The following is a 16,663-nucleotide window of genomic DNA, read 5'->3' on the forward strand; positions in this document are numbered from 1 at the left end:
TGCTTTGTAAACTGTGTGTGTGTTGGGGGGGAGCAGGGGGAGGGAGGGAGGGAGAAATGGACACAGACTGCTAGGTAGCCATCAATGGACACAACAGTCAAGCCACCAGCATAGGGAACCCTCAGAGAACACATCCCTCTGGACTGCTGAGGCTTCTAGATACCCGAGGGTTTACACCTTTGAGTGAATCACAAAACCTTCTTAAAAAATAAAAACAAATATTTTACATAGAAAACTTTATAAAATATTTTACATGAAAGCTAATATTTTTTAAAAATATATATATGCTAAACAAAATTTAAACCCTCACTTAAAGACTGCAGGGCATCACCAAGAAGAGCCATTTCTGTATCTCCTCAGTTTGAAGATGCCCATCAGTAACATCTTCAAGGGGATGAAACAGAAACTACATTCAATGTTCAAAGTGATGGGAAGACTCATTTGGATGCCAGAAATCCAAAAGATGAAAAACAAACAAACACACGCATACTTCTTTGAACCGAGGAATTCCGCCATCTTACAATGACGCGCCCATATCGTGAAGCGCACACGGCGGTCTGCATACATCCAAAGTGCTGAGAGTTCTATTTCTAAAATAGCTTTTCCGTCTTCTCTATTCATGCCTGACTGGCAGATGACCCATCTCACAGACCCTCAGGTGTAGTCTTTCTCTCTTTCAAATTTGTCACTTTTAGACTACTATGGCTATGGAAAGCGGCTAATTTAATGTGCTGAAATCACAGCCTCCTGTCGGGGCTCTCCCCTGAATAAAATGCATGAGCTCTGGTGGACACACACGCACTTACTGTTCTGTGGTCTCTTCTGCTCTCTCCTCCGGCACAGCTACACCTAACTACAGTCCTGCTAGGTGAGGGTACCACAGTTTCTTCGATGGAAGTGTTCTTTTTCCTGATCAGCCCATTATACCTTCAAGTACTCCTCCATGGCACAAATATTTGGTAGGCTTAGTAGGAAAATATGAAGGCAGACTGAGATGGGTCAGTGTAATAGACTGAAAAGAAACGGATATTTTAACTTAGCCAAGCATTAAAGGAGAGATAGAGCAAAGAAGATGCTGAATGTTTCTGCCACCTCAAAGGCTCCCAGTCAATTGAGTACAAAGAAGAGTTCAAAGGCAAGGCAGGCTCCTGACTTCCACCTCCTAGTGTGGCTGAGGTTAGAGGTCACTGCTGGTGGAGCCACTGACCAATAAAAGAATGTTTGGAAACTCCGCTCAACAGATAAACTGGGGATCCGTTTACGCCTTCCCCCCTATCCACACAAACAGTTCTAACTATACAGTCCAGTGTCTATTCAGCCCTCCAATATCCCAGATTGCTTTCTTTTCCATTGTGATTCAAAGGGAGACTGGGGATGTGAATGTTCCGTATGACTATAGAAAAATACTTCTTCCTGGTTTCCAATGTGAGAAAGATGGTTGACGGGACTCCTCATCTTTAAGGCTTACATCAAATGCTACCTTCCCAATAAAGCTGTCCCTAACAGCTTTAACCCGTACTTCCGCCCATGTCAGACCCCTGACATCCTTTGGGAAACGTGCACCGTCTTCTCAGCTTTCTTCAGGCTTATTCCCACACATCCCCAAGATGGCTGTCAGGCCTCTGTGGGTGGGGATCACAGGTTGCTTATCATCTCCCATCATCTCCCCTTGGGGGAAACACATAATTAGGGCTGCACTGAATTAATTAACTAGTTAATTTAGCTCACAGGACAATTAAAGGCTGACTGGTGAGTTGGCTTTATACTGCTGTAACTATTAACCTCTCATTGAAGGAACTGGTTTTTAACTTAACCACAAAAAACCCCATAAGCCACCCCAGCTCTTTCAATGCCATATATGCCAGTACTGCTGGCTGTTCGCCTTTAGGGGTAGATGACACAGATGCAGGTTGTACTTCAAAAATCTTAGCTTGACCCCAGCTCTTACTTCAGGGTCTAGCCCTGCATTTAACGTTATGGCTGCTTCACTAGCGCATCTAAGGTCAGGTGGAAAACTTAATTAGGTTTCCTTGTCAGGCAGAATATCCTTCTCTCTTGGTACATCCTAACTCCCGAGTCATGTTAAGGATTTTCACCATGTATTCATCGATCAGATTATAGCCCCTGAACTCTAAGCTGCAAAAAGTTACTGCAATACCTTCGTCACCAAGATCCCACCCCACATCTCTGGGGTCAATTCAGAAACTCTGGCTCTATTCCATTACAGGAGAGCAGAATCCTGTGCTAAGTGCAGGAAGGAGCGGGTCTCGAGAGAGCGGCTCTGAGGACAATGTCAACGTAGCTCACAGCACTTAGGACTTCTTGGAAACAAATACTCAAAAGGAAAATCAGTCACTTAAAAGTGGATGGAGCCCTCTGCTGGCTACAACTGTCCACGCAGGCCCTTGAGCCGGTTCTGAGTTGCTGAGCAAGAAAATCAGACCCTCTGTTCCTCGGTCTCAGCTCATTCTAACATGATCAACCAGGGGTTCCAAGGTATCAGCTACCGATGCAACAGGTTTTCCCCTAAAAGTTTATGCCTGTCTTACAAAAAGACTCAAATTTGACCTCCCTAAAGAGAATTCACTAAGGTGTAAAAACTTTTCAGAACCAAGAGTGTGCTATTTTTTCAGTTACTCCTGCCAAGGTCAGATTAAATCAATGGAGGGTATACAGAAGGCAAAATGACAAGCATATTCAGGAAAGGACAAAAGAGAGAGATGATTAACTATCAATAGAAAAGTGGTTCCCAATCACAGAAATTTTGCTCCATGGCGGGCATTTGGTAACGTCTAGAGACATTGCCAGTTGTCACAACTTGGGAGACAGGTGTACTGCTGGCATCTGGCAGCTGAACTTATTCATCCTTTATAGCTATCTGGGAATTGCTTCAATCAGATAATCTCACCTTTAGTTGAGATCAGTCCAGTCTAGAAATGTGAGGTTGGGAGAAGAAAAGAGGTCGTTCTGGAGATGTAGAATATTCAGAGAAAGGGGAGCAGGACTAAACGGGGCATGGCAGCAGAGTGCCAGAAGGTCTGAAAACAGCACAGAGAAAAGGGGCATCAGCAAGCAGAGGGAGGTTTAGAAACGGGAGGCAGGAAAGTACCAAGACTGCCTTTATCCTCCAAGTTGACATAATGTAGGTTATTCACCACCAGAGACAGTAACAGGCCCTCATGACAGGAGGTGGTCATGGGAAAGAGATGACCACTTAATTATTAATGTTGTCAAGGACAAGAGTTTCACAGCGTTTTTTAACAGCTGAATGGAACATGAGAGATGTTCTAGCCAACGCCTTGATTTCATAAATGAGGAAAGGAAAGTCCAAGGAGCTTTGGTAACTTGTCATGGTTGTATAATTAACAGGGACAGACCCAGGGCTCAAACTCGAGTCTTTTGACTCCAAGTGTGTCTCTTTGAACCAAAATAACCTAAAAGTACACTGTTTTAAGTAACCTTTAGTCATTCCATCTCAACGGTTCTATGATTCCAAGCCTGTCACCGAAAAGGCCGGCCAGGCTCGTCTCAGACCTATGGTTCCCAAACCAAGCTCCCGGAAAACAAGGGCATTCTGTGAGCTGACAGTGGGAGCTCTGCTTGGGAACTAAGTGATTCTCTTTCCAACACGAAGGTGGCCGGGGGGAGAAGGTAACCGGACAGAACTTGCTCATTTTTACCTACCCAGTGTTTTCTTAGCCTTTTAGACTAAATCTAGAAAAAGATGATATCTGATTTAGCAGATGATTTTCTATTTAATTATGTTAACAAATCAAGATGCCATAAAAAGAAACACAAAGAGCATAAATACCAGCGCCCTTCAAGGAGCATTTTCTTCTACATGAGTTGTAAGAATCACAGGTTTAGATCAAGAACATAGAGATCTCTAGACTGACTTTCTAATTCACTAAAACTCAGATGAGGTCAGGAGTTAAGTAACACACGGGGAAGCCCAGACACTTAAAACGAACATGGGTGTGCTATGAAAAAACTTCAGGGAGGCTAAACTCAACCTGTGATTTGGTTTCAAATCAGAACACCAAAATGTTTTACAGATGAGGCTACTGAGGGCCAGAGGAGGCAGATCCTTGGCCAAAGGCACAGAGTTAGTAACTGGGCAAGCTGGCATTCAACACAGGCAGGCTGGGGTAAGAACCTACAGACTTCATTACTGTGTGATGTGTCATCTCTTTGGTTTAAGAAGCTCGGTACCAAAATAAAGAGGGGGACTGACCACATTCACTAACTCCCTCCTAAAACCCTAAAATGACAATTAAGGGGAATTTTTAAAAATTAAGGCATAATCACTGAAAGATAAAGAGAACGGGGGAGGAGATAACAGCAACAAAATGTGGAAGTGGAAAAGCAGAAGGAAAGGTGGTAGCTGACGCTATAGGCCCAAGAGAGCGCATCCTAGATCAGCTGAGAAAAATCTGGGTTCCGCTGCAGAGACTCAGGGGAAAAGGCAGTGCTCAGGGCAGGAGGACAGATGGAAAATGTATTTAAGAAGCAGTTAGAAGCCCAGAATTCCTCCCCATTCCACACACAGCTGGGTGACTGCCCTGCCCCAGCCCAGACAGAGGCTTGAGGCTCGTTCCTGGGACAAGGTTAGACACAGGGGTGCACAGGGCAGTTACATCCTCAACGCTGAGAGCCCTCCAAACCTCTTCTCCAGCTCAGCACCTACACAGATAATTTTGATAGAAGTAAAAACTTGTTAAAATCCATTAAAAAAAAAAAAAAGAACTAGAGAAAACCATAATCTGAAAGGATACATACACCCCAGTATTCACTGCGGCTCTGTTTACAATAGTCAAGACATGGAAGTAACCTAAATGTCCATCAATAGATGAACGGATAAAGAAGATGTGGTGCATATATACAATGGAATATTACTCAAGCCATAAAAAAAGCATGAAGTAATGCCATTTGCAGCAACACGGATGGACCCAGAGATTATCTTACTAAGTGAAGTAAGTCAGACAGAGAAAGACAAATATCATATGATATCACTTATATGTAGAATCCAAAAAAAATGGTACAAATGAACTTATTTACAAAACAGAAACAGAGGGACTTCGCTGGCGGTCCAGTGGTTAAGACCCTGTGCTTCCAATGCAGGGGGCGTTCGGTCCCTGGTTAGGGAACTAAGATCCCACATGCTGCGCTGCATGCCACACAGCACGGCCAAAAAAATAAATAAATAGAGTGGATATATGTATGTGTATAACTGATTCACTGTACAGTAGAAACTAACACAACACTGTAAATCAACTATGCGCCAATAAAAATTTTTTAAAAAAAAAGAAAGGAAAAAAAGAAATAGAGACAACATGCACAGTACCAATACTGGGATAGTCTTTTTTCAGTTTTTAACTTGTTTCACATTTAAGCCCAACTAAACTTCTTTTGGGAGAGAGAAACGGCAGAAGGACTAAACAGGACACGTGGTGGATGCGTTAGACAGTGGAGAGCAGCCCAGGGGAAGGGGCATCAGAAAGTAGACGAGAGACCTGGGAGGGGAAGAGGGAGGGTGTGCGTGTTCTGGGGAGAGGAGGGCACCTCCTAATCACGAGGGCCGCTGAAGGGGGGATCCAGGCCAGCTGAACCAAGACACTCTCGGGGTCAAGCCTCCTCAGAAGCATCACCCTGAAACGTGCTGGCTTCCACAGCCACCTCAGTCACCAGAACCCTCACCTGCCGTGTAAACCACCTTCCAGAGAGGGGCAGCTCTGCGTCCTGAGCACACCGCTGAGGTGTGACCCTAGCATCACAGCACGCTTACCTCAGGAGCATTTCTGAATCTCTGATAGTTATTATTCCAGACCTTACCTGATGCAACTCCCTAACGCTGCTTTCCTCTTTTAAGTTTGGCTGGTCAATGTAGTGGAGGAAATAAATCCCACTCCCGCACTCAGCAGCCATCGCTCTGTACCCAAGCAGCCAGGGCTACTCTTCCACGTCACCCACGCCCCCTCCCCCACAGGGCTGCCTGGCCCCTTACCTGTCTCTGCATTTCTTCAATCTGTCTTTGGGGGATGCTCTGCAGAATACTGTACACATCTGACATCTTTTCTTCTGGCACAGCCACAGATGCTCTAGGGACAAGAGCAAAACAACTGATGGACGCGCAGCCCTGTACACAAAGCACTGCTACGTACATTTCTTGTTTAATTCTCACAAGCAGAAGCAACAACACCCAAACTAACCTCAGCCCCACAGTCCTTGCAGGGAGTAGTCCCTCTTCCTCGCCCCTTTCTCAGGGCTGACCAGCTCCATCTCTCAGCTCCCCAGCACCACTCCATTCCTCTCCCATCCTCTGTCCACTCCCCACTGTGCTTCAGCCACACAGGTACCCTCTCAGTCTCCTGAACATACCACACTCTGCCGAACCACAAGGGCTCTGCGCGTCCAATTCTGCCTACGTGCTACTCTTCTTCACTCCTCACTGCCCGCTCCGAATTAACAATGACTCTTCTCCTTCAGCTACATTCCCCAATCCATTCATTTCCTCAGCATGTATTTATGGAGCCCCTACTATGTGCTAGGTCCTGGCAATACCACAGTGAACAAATCAGACATGGAAGGCAGGCCAGGGAGTGAGAGGACCAGGGGAACACCCGAGGGAGAGCATTCCAGGAGGAACAATAAACAAAAGGACCTGAGGAAGCAGGGTGTCGGGAACATTCCAGCAACAGCAAGGAGGCCAGTGTGGCAGGAGCACAGTAAAGGAGGTGGAGAATACCAGGCAATGAAGAGAAACAGGGGAGGGAGGGTCACAGCAAAGCCTCTGGGGCCTCCCTGGCCATTTAAGGACTTACGCTTTCACTGAGATAGAAAACCACAGAAGGGGTCAGGAAGGCACGGCACGATCTGGTTAGGTTCCAACAGGATCATTCTGCCTGAAGAGTTAGAACAAACTACAGAAAGCAGGAGCGGAAGCAGGGAGAACAGCTGGGGCCCCTTGCAGGGTCCAGGCAAGGGATGCTGAGAGAGAGGAAGTGATGAAAGTGACGAGGGAGCAGAGCCAGCAGGACATGCCACCAGATTAGAGATGCTGGGTAAGGGAGAGAGGGCTCGATGACGACTTACCCTTCATGGATTCAGCAGAGTTGGTCATTACATTCGTCTAGGTTAATTTATTAAAACCTGAGACCCCCTCCGCCCACTAGCCTAGTCCATTAGGATGGAACCATGTCTGGTCCCAATCACCAGCATACCCGAGCACCTGGCATATTGCCTAGCACAATTGCGCTTAATAAATACTTGTTAAATAAGTAAATGATTTCTACCATACAGATGGGAAAACTGAGGCTCAAAAAGGTTAAATGATTGGCAAGATCACAAAGCTAGCCAGGAATAGAGCTGGTTATCTGAACCCCAGCCTTCTGTCTTCAAATCCAGAGCCCTTCCACCACTTATCCCTAATTACAACTACCCAAGCACATCTAGATCCTCGTAGGAATGAATATCTTCTCAGACTCAGCTCAGGGTCACTGCCTCTGAGAAGCCCTACCCGACCCCACAGCCAGCAAGGGTATGTGTCTCTTCCTCCCCCTCCAAGCATCCCATCCAGCCAGGGCCGCATCTCAGCTCTGCATCTGGTAATCACTGGCTTACTTGTCTATCTCCCACCACTGGACTAAGAGCTTCTCGGAGGCAAGACCTGACCTTGATCATCTTTGTATCCCCATACGCAACACAGTACCTGGCAAAGAGAGGGTGCTCAATACATATGTCCACAGATGAATAAGTGACTGGAAGTGGCTCATCACTTCTCCAGGACACAGAGAATCACACACCCTCCTCCTCCAGGCTGAACTGGGCTCCCTCCCTGTTCTGGGTTTCCAGAGCACCCCCTGCATGCATCTGTTACAGCGTTTAGCATACAATACTATAATTGTGAGTTTGTCTTCCCCACTGGATTCTCACCTCCTTAAGAGCAGAGCCTGTATTATTCACGGTAGGCTTTCCAGTAAATGTGAGATAAATGAATGTACACATGAATGAATGCTACTTAAATTGTTCAAATACCTGTGGTGACCAGGCTTGAACAGGGTATCAAAAAAGGTGGGAGGGGCTTCCCTGGTGGCGCAGTGGTTGAGAGTCCGCCTGCCGATGCAGGGGACACGGGTTCGTGCCCTGGTCCGGGAAGATCCCACGTGCCGCGGAGCGGCTGGGCCCGTGAGCCGTGGCCGCTGAGCCTGCGTGTCCGGAGCCTGCGCTCCGCAACGGGAGAGGCCACAACAGTGAGAGGCCCGCATACCGCAAAAAAAAAAAAAAAAAAAGGTGGGAGAGGAGAAAGCAATTAAGCATTTGAGGCAAAGACAAGCCTGAGAGGTATGTACAAAAGGAACTCGTTTTCAAAAACCTTTAACCTCCAATGTCCTGGGGAAATGAAACAACAAGAGACGAGCAGACTACTCCATGAAGCACAGCACTGACAGTCATGTCCAGGCAGGACGCACGCGTGTCCATTCATCCACTGGGAGTGTTTCTAAGCTTTCACCCGTGTGCAGGCGCTCTGCCTCCAGACAGCACTTCATGCAAATTCAACAGACTCTAGAGCAGTGGTTCTCAACGGTGGCTACAAATCAGAATTGCCCATGGAGCTTCAAAAGTCCTGAGGACAAGGCCCAGGTATGTGTTTAAAAGTTCTTCAGGTGAGTACACTCTACAGTCACAGCTGAGAACCACTGCTCTAGGTCAAGGGTAAACAGCCAGATGGTAAATATTTTAGGTTTTGCAAGCCACGTAATCTCTGTCATTTTAAACTACAGTACTCAACTCTGCCACTGTCACTCAAAAACAGCCGAAGATCATGTGTAAATGAATGGGTATGCTGTGATTCAATAAAACTTTATTTACAAACAGTGGCAGCCTGCCATATTTGGCCCAAAGGCCTGTTGGCCAACCTCGGCTCCAGGCCGACGGACTAACTTTCCTTATGGAAAATATAGCAAAAACAGTCTGAAGGAGTAGTTCTCCAACCTAGCTATGCGTTAGAATTGTTGGGGGGACTTTTAAAATCTAATCCATGCAGGATTCTTGGTGTAAAGTTTATCAGAAGGTAACACCCACCTCTTCCAGTCAAGAACTTCAGAGAAAGGCAAAATGTAGGAGTCTGCAATGATAACTGGGATACAGCCGGCCCGCAACACGTCACTCAACACCGCCTGGCCCAGCCGAGCTCCTCGAAGGACCACACAAAAAGTAGCCTCCTGCAGGAACACAGGCAGAGGGAGGGATTACGTACCAATTTCACTGATCCACTTACTCTGATCCCGGCAGACCATGAAGTTCTCTCAAGGGCTGAAGCCAAGCAACACCAAAAATGTTGAAAGGTAACAGGTCACACCAGTAAGACTGAAAAGCTTAAGTGGCTGCAATGTTCTGGTTTTCCACTCTCCAGTATCAGCGCAATGCCTCCACTGCTGGCATTCTGAAAATGTTCACAACACACGTCTACGTCTTCCTCTGGACACTCAACAACGTCACTTTGCAAGGGCTGGATTCTTTCAGTCCTAGTGTGCTGTGTACACACACTGTGGCACAGTGGCTGCACAGCGCTCAGAACACTTACCTCCGCCTACCTTGTTATAGAATTATTTGATCTGGGCCTATCAGTCTCCCTAGAGGACCCCCTAAATAGAAAGTATCAAATCTCCTTTTATCTTTCTACTCCCTATGGCATCTAGAAGTGTGCTTTGCATATAGAAGACATTCACTTCATGAATGCAATGCCTTAGAAAACGTAGTAAGACAGATATGTTCTACTTGGAAACAATCCATCGAACAAAAAGCAAAATCTCAAAAAATTTCTTCCTCGTTCACTGCCTCAAACTTGTACTCGATGTGGGACACGTTTGGGAAAGTGAGACATGTACACGAGAAGAAACAGCTGCAATAAGTCAACCAAAATAAGAAAAGACCCCATCTCTCATACTCAGTTTCTCCCAGTTTTTGCCTCTTCAGGAGGAAAAAAAGTTAAAAAACAAAACACTGTTTAATCTTTAAAGCTAGAGAAAAGGAAAGTTCAGAAAAAATATGAAGAAACTCAACATGCCAAATTCCTCCGGGGATAAACCAGAAAACAGCAAGAGTGGAAAAAGGGCATCAGTCATGGTGGAGGCGCAGGTGGACAGCTCAGCTGGCCCCAAAGAGTCGGTGTCCAGATGTGCACACACGTGCTGATAACCATTTTTCCTGTCTAGACAAAGGTTACTATAAATACTCGTGCTCACATCACCACTGTTATCAGTCAGACATTCCAGAGGAGATGCAGCACTTTTTGAAAGAAAGTATTTTAACAATCTCAGCATGGGCCAGTACTCTTTGGAGATTAAAAAAAAAAAAAAAAAAAAAAAAACACCAGCTCCTTGATATTTCTCCTTGAACTAACCTGTCTGTATTTTAAATATTTAAGTGAACAAAACTCAATTTCTCCTTTCCTAGCCTCCAGGCCCTTGCAATGTGAAATATCCTGCTTATAAAACATCCCCAAAAGGACTACTCTGCTTCTGGTTATGGAAGCCCTGCCACTTCCACAATACCAGTAGGACATGCTAAGGGCGGCAAAAACACCACGAGACAAAAACGGTAACAAAAAATAAAAACCTCCCACTCAGGAAAAGCTGACCATGGCCTTGCGGGTTGTCACAGTCAGAGGATACAAGCTGCACCTTCGAGAAGGAAGTTTCTCTGGGCTGGATTATGAATACAGTGATAAAAGCAAAATACATATGCCTGCTTTGTCTATGTGGCTTTTCTATAAATCTATGGGATTTGTGCTTTTGCAGTAAGATGAAGATCTGAAAGGAGTAGGAACGCTCACAGGCCAAGCAGCTTTGCACAAACAGTACACAGATGCCAAAGCTCCTGGAGGTCCATGGCTGCAGTGAAGAGCACTCTGTCTTCCTCTCCCCTTGGGGAGTGCTGCTAGCTGAACGTGGGAAACACCTGTCTGCTGGGGTCAGTTTCACCTTGCGGATGTGACCTGTGCCGAGCCCCGAGAGAGGAGCCGGGTGGCACTCACCTGCAGCACCTGTGGGTAATCGAAGACCTGGTGCTTGTGGCAACGCTTTCGGGCAGCGGGGATGCCCTCGGAGAGGTTGGTGCACTTGTCCAGGACTAACGCCGCTTCTCCGTGTCTGGCCTGGAGGGCGGCCAGCTCCTCTCTGTACTCGGGATGCAGAGCCATCTGGGACGACAGGAGGAAGTACCGCCGTGGCCTACGAAGGACAAAACGAGGGACTGGGACCTTGCAGCCGCTGTGCGAGTCAAGGTGAGACCAACTTTGTTATTAAACTTAATGGCAACAAGCATTTTCTCACCCTTCTTTATTCACATCCTTGACTTTTTGGGAAATTATACTCTGCGGCATTGTTGAATATCTAAAATATTATACAGTCTAAGAAAGCAATCTATGTCTCATTCACATGCTGAAGCGTCATGCCGTCATTAAAGATTTCATTTGGGAAAAGTTCTTAATGTTTTGAGGAAATGCTTATAATATGCCGAGCTAAGGGAACATGCTTTACGTGTGGGTGTATGTATATGTGTAAAGACAGAAACGGACTGACTGGTTGATTATTTGGAAGAACATCAAATGTTGCCATTAGTTCTATATGAGCTCTCTGCTCTGAAAAGGAACTGAGAGCGGGCTGCATCCTTCAAACAGGAAAACAAGGCGTCTTAATGGACAGCAGTGGCTGTGAAAGCAGAATAGGTGAAAGACTGCTTCCGGCTGTTGGGTGGCACTCTATGCCACTCAACATCCCCATCCTCAAGGCCACAGGGACTCGGGAAGACCAGACTGGGCACTGAGAACAAGTGGAAAAAACCATCTTCACCAAGGGATAGAACCAGTCTTAACATCCGGATAGCAGGAAAATGGAGTGAAAGGAGGACTTCCAAGAAGCTAGCGCCACTTTAATCTCCACGAGAGACAAAACGTGAGCACAAAGTGAGTAAGCCAGGAGTTGGGGGAAGACTCTGGGGAGACCAGATGGTAAGTCATTCCCTCCCGCAGGCAGACAGGTTACAGAGCATAAACACGACATGGGCTGAGGGACCAGCAGGGATCACTGTAGAAGAAAGGAAGAATATAAAGCAGGTTCCAGAGGAAATGAAACCCCCATCAGACCTAGAAGCAGGACTCACTCAAATCTACCTCAAACTGGTACAGACCGGGGAAAATACTGAACGTACACCTCTCTAGGTACTGCCACCAGGGAAGATAACAGGAAGCGATGCATGAGGAACAACCCAAAGGCCACAGTCTGAACCCCACTCCCCATCCCACCGCTTTCCTTCTTGCTTTGGGAGAAAGAAAGGGTAATTGTTTTGTTTTTCCACGGTTTCTCAGGCTTATCTGGAGGGTCCAGCTGGAGAACACCGTATGCATCCACCCATGGCCAAAGAATAATCATTCTCTAACGGAGCAGGTGGCACCTTCCCAAGCATTACGCTTCATGCCCACAAGACCCAGAGCAGTGATTGAGAAGGTGAACACTCTCCCTGCCAGCAATTCAGCTCAACAGAGCAGCAGTCACCATAGCTGTGCATGGCTCTCAAATCCTCAGAGCCATTTCTTCTGGTCATTTCTTTCTATAGCTGAACTAAAAGCAAAGGGTATTGCCCACACCACAGGGAGGAAAGAAAGGGACAAGCAGATTCCCTAGAACTTCACTGCCCAACAGCAGTTAGCCACGTGAGACCATTTAAATCTATTAAAATTTAAAATCCAGTTCCGCAGTCACATTAGCCACATTTCAACTGCTCAACAGCCATATGTGGCCAGTGGGCACCTGACAGCACGAATACAGATCATCTCCTCGCTGAAAGTTCTATTTGAGAAAGCTGCCCTGGACGGTAGTGCAGACCCAGAGCCCGGGGTAGAGGCAAGCAGAGGTAAGAGAGATGTGGAACAGCAGCCCGTCAGGGAGACAGTGTGGATCAGCTGTAGCGACTGGTTTCGCTCATCCTGGGCAACTTCCCCCTAAATCACGTTTTATTGAACAATACACTGTATATTTACAGCCAAAAGTATTCCTTCTAGCCACTGAAACAGACTCTTGAATTCTACTCCCAGCCCTGAGCCTCAATTATTTTTCTTTTGTAAAAGCAATTTTAATTTTCAGAGGGATGACTTATGATGGGAAGATCACATACGGGGAGCACTCTCAGATCATCCCAAAGTGAAGACCGCCTCCATTCAAAGTATTTCTGTAATCAAACTTGTCTGTTTAAACAGGAGGAAGATTTACAGTCAAACTCTCAAGACAAGCATGGAAACCACCTTAACAATTAAAGCCATTTGAAAATGAAATGAACTGTCTTGTGAGGTGCTGAGTCCTTTTTATGACAAATCAGAAAACTTTTCATTAAGAAGTAACAGCAAAAGGTATACATTAAGTTAGAGCTGAACGGCCTCTAAAGGTCTTTCCAATTCCCAAGACACTGGTTCTACGGTGGATGTCCTGGAGCCCTGGGACTCGCTGGATATTTCTGGAGATTTTCTATTTAAGCAACATAAAACTGGTGCTCCGGGCTGCTAAGAACAAGAATAAACATGCTGGTATCCAAGGGGGTGTCCATGCAGGAGGAGGTAAAGTGCTGGAGTCCTGGAGGGAAGAGGGTGCTTCTGCACAGCGGGGTGGCCCGCCCACAGGGAATGCTGAAGTCTTAGTGGGGGGAGACCTTCTACTTGGGGGAAGAGCAGGGAGGTGGCCTGGCACAGGGTACGAGATCCCTAAAAGAGTGACAGGGGAAGGGGTAGAGGTAGTTATGGCCCCCCAGCATGGGATGCTGAGACCAGGTGAGGTTAGGAGGGCATCCGGGCAGCCCAGAAGACTGTTAGAGGCCCGGCAGGCTGAAAGCGTGGGGAAGGGTGATGGCAAGAGTAGCATCACTCCAGTGCGGGCGGCGGTCAGACTCAAGAAGGGTGAGGAGGGTATCTGTCCTGGGGTGATGGGGAGAGCAGGAGCGCTACATGAGGGTCAGAGTCTGAGTGGGCGTGGAGAGGGTATCTGTGCAGTGAGGGGGCAGCGGCAACAACGCGACAGAATTCTGGTCCCATACAAGAGGGCTGATCAGATAAGACACTGAGGATAAGGGGAGCCAGATTTCTCACTGTCAGAGAAGGGAATCACAAATATGTAAAGAGAGGGAATTCCCTGGCGGTCCAGTGGTTAGGACTCCACGCTTCCACTGCCGACGGACCAGGTTCGATACCTGGTTGGGGAACTAGGATCCCGCAAGAGGCGCAGTGAAAAAAAAAATATATATATATATATATATATATATATATATATACACATATGGAAAGAGAGAAAAACCAGAATGCCCCTGCAGTGTTGGATGGAATTGAAGATACCGATATGAACGCATGGTTTTCAATACACGTAGACACAGAGAGAGAGAGAGAGAGAGAGAGAGAGAGAGAGAGAGAGAGAGAGAGAGAGAGAGAGAGAGGGAGAGAGAGACCCATCTATATAGACAGAGAAATAAATACAGATGCTAACATGTGGTGCTCAAAGAAACTCTTGAGTAAAGAAAGGCTCTGGGTTGGATTTCGCTGTTAAGAACACAGTTCTATTTTTAGACATTCAGCCACCAGGCTCCCTGGGTCCCCACCTACCACTACCATTTTCTACATAAATGTGCAGATGTGAACAAGAGTCTAAAAATGTTCCCCCTGCCTGCATGCTGGCTCTCCCTGACCCGGCAGATGGCTGGTCGATGGAGTAGGCCCATTTTAGTTTTAAGCAAACAAAATCTTAAGGTGGATTTGTTTTTCTTTCAAGGACTAAAATTACCAGCTATGACTTTCATGTTTCCTCCCAGCAGTGCTGATATCGAAGCTTAAGTAAAATCATGCTGAGAACTCGAAGTCTCCCTCAATAGTAACAGTTGTAAACTCCCAATTTAGTTCCTTTTAGAGAGAAAATGACAAGAATTCCAGCTGAGGCCAACACAGCTGTGAGAAGAAGCTATCAGTAGCAGCAGTCCTCAGCTTCCCATTGAAAAATATTGAGAGAGATTTAAAATAAAAACAAGCCTCTTACTACTCTATGCAGCCCTCAAGAGGTGTGGGAATTCCCTTAAAAAGCAACTCTCACAAAGAGCAACAGATCCCAAATGTTGCCGCGAGGTCACCCACACTGCCTCCTCCCAAGTCCCTGGAAAGTGTGATGAGTCTGGAGCCTGTCTTTGCTTTGCTTTGCTTTTTTCCCCCTTTTTTTCAGAGGGAGGGGAGTGTTGTTTGTAAAAGAAACACAACTGCAGGGCCAGACTGCAAAACCGGTGGGGAAATGGAGAGGGCGGGTCTAAGTCGGGCTGTAGAAATCCACCCCTTGGCCAGCAGGGGGAGGACCACGCCCATCGCAGCCTTTAGTGTCCTCCTGCTACCCTTGAAGGTACAGCGCTACTCTATCTAGTTACTGAACATCAGAAGTTTAGAAATCAACTGCAGCCTTAAGCCATCTAAAGATGTTAATTTCAGCCTAGTTATACACAAAAATTAGAGATTAAGTTACCAAGAAAACACCACCGAGAAAACAGCCTGTAAATCTTTGAAACTACTCTCTGAAGGTAATTACTGTTCGGAGTGGTTTGCTCTCCTTTGTTTCAGCTTCACTGAATCTTTTCCTTTCGGTATGTTTTTTTCCCTGGATTAAGTCTAAAGGGAAGTGACAGTCCTAAACCAATGTAAGAGAGCTAGGGACGTCCCTGGTAGCGCAGTGGTTAAGAATCCGCCTGCCAATGCAGGGGGCACGGGTTCGAGCCCTGGTCCGGGAAGATCCCACATGCCGCGGAGCAACTAAGCCCGTGCGCCACAACTACTGAGCCTGCGCTCTAGAGCCCGCCAGCTTCAACTACTGAGCCTGCACACCACAACTACTGAAGCCCACGCACCTAGAGCCCGTGCTGCGCAACAAGAGAAGCCACCACAACGAGAAGCCCGCGCACCGCAACAAAGAGTAGCCTCCGCTCACCGCAACTAGAGAAAGCCCCATGCGCAGCAATGAAGACACAACACGGCCAAAAATAAATAAATAAATTTATTTTAAAAAGAGAGAGAGAGCTAGATTATACTCAAGAGATGACACGATAAAGACAGTTTCGTCCGAGCAGTCTTAAGAAAGAGGCCCAGAGGCAGCTGAGCCGGCCTGCCAGACTCGCTCCTCACCTGCTCACACCCTGTCTTGCCCAGGCTTTCTCGGCCGCAGCACTGCCAACACTTGGACCCAATGAGTCTTTGTAGTGAGGCCTGCCCTGGGCATCATAGAGATTTAGCGGCATCGCCGGCCTCCACCCACTAGATGCCTGCAGCACCTTGTGCAGAGCAGAGTTAACACAGACTGACGGCTCTCTTTTTCGAAAGGCTGGCCCTCAGCTGGTGCACAGAACTTCGATTTGGGGGGAGAACTGTAAGGATGGCTCACTGGGCCCAAACTGTACAGACAACAGGGTTTATACTGAACACCTGCTTTCCTTCTGGGAGCCTGGAATTATGCACAGCACGTGCTACGCAGAGACTGCCCATGGGATTCGTTCCCAAAAAAACCCTGGGCGCTGAATCTCTAACGAGCTTAGCTGGTGGGCAGCATTTCACACGGTTGTCTCAACTTGGTGTTGGGGGAAGTAAGCCCCTCCTGTG

The 16,663-nt window shown here is 46.9% G+C and overlaps 1 protein-coding gene across 2 annotated transcripts in view; it reads right to left on the reverse strand.

The window, feature by feature from the left end:
• Window positions 1-16,663, reverse strand: part of EXT2 (exostosin glycosyltransferase 2) — a 130,251-nt gene that overhangs the window by 105,677 nt on the left and 7,911 nt on the right. For both annotated transcript variants that reach the window (XR_009564866.1, XM_030864627.2), the window contains exons 4-6: window positions 11,036-11,231; window positions 9,082-9,221; window positions 6,005-6,098 (exon numbers count right to left, since the gene is read on the reverse strand). Coding sequence is in view for 1 of the 2 variants with exons in the window: in XM_030864627.2 (XP_030720487.1) it covers window positions 6,005-6,098; window positions 9,082-9,221; window positions 11,036-11,231 (430 nt within the window). In the remaining variant the exon portion in view is untranslated. The remainder of the gene's footprint in view (window positions 1-6,004; window positions 6,099-9,081; window positions 9,222-11,035; window positions 11,232-16,663) is intronic.

The sequence above is a fragment of the Globicephala melas genome, chromosome 8, assembly GCF_963455315.2.
Source record: "Globicephala melas chromosome 8, mGloMel1.2, whole genome shotgun sequence".
Lineage (NCBI taxonomy): Eukaryota > Metazoa > Chordata > Mammalia > Artiodactyla > Delphinidae > Globicephala > Globicephala melas.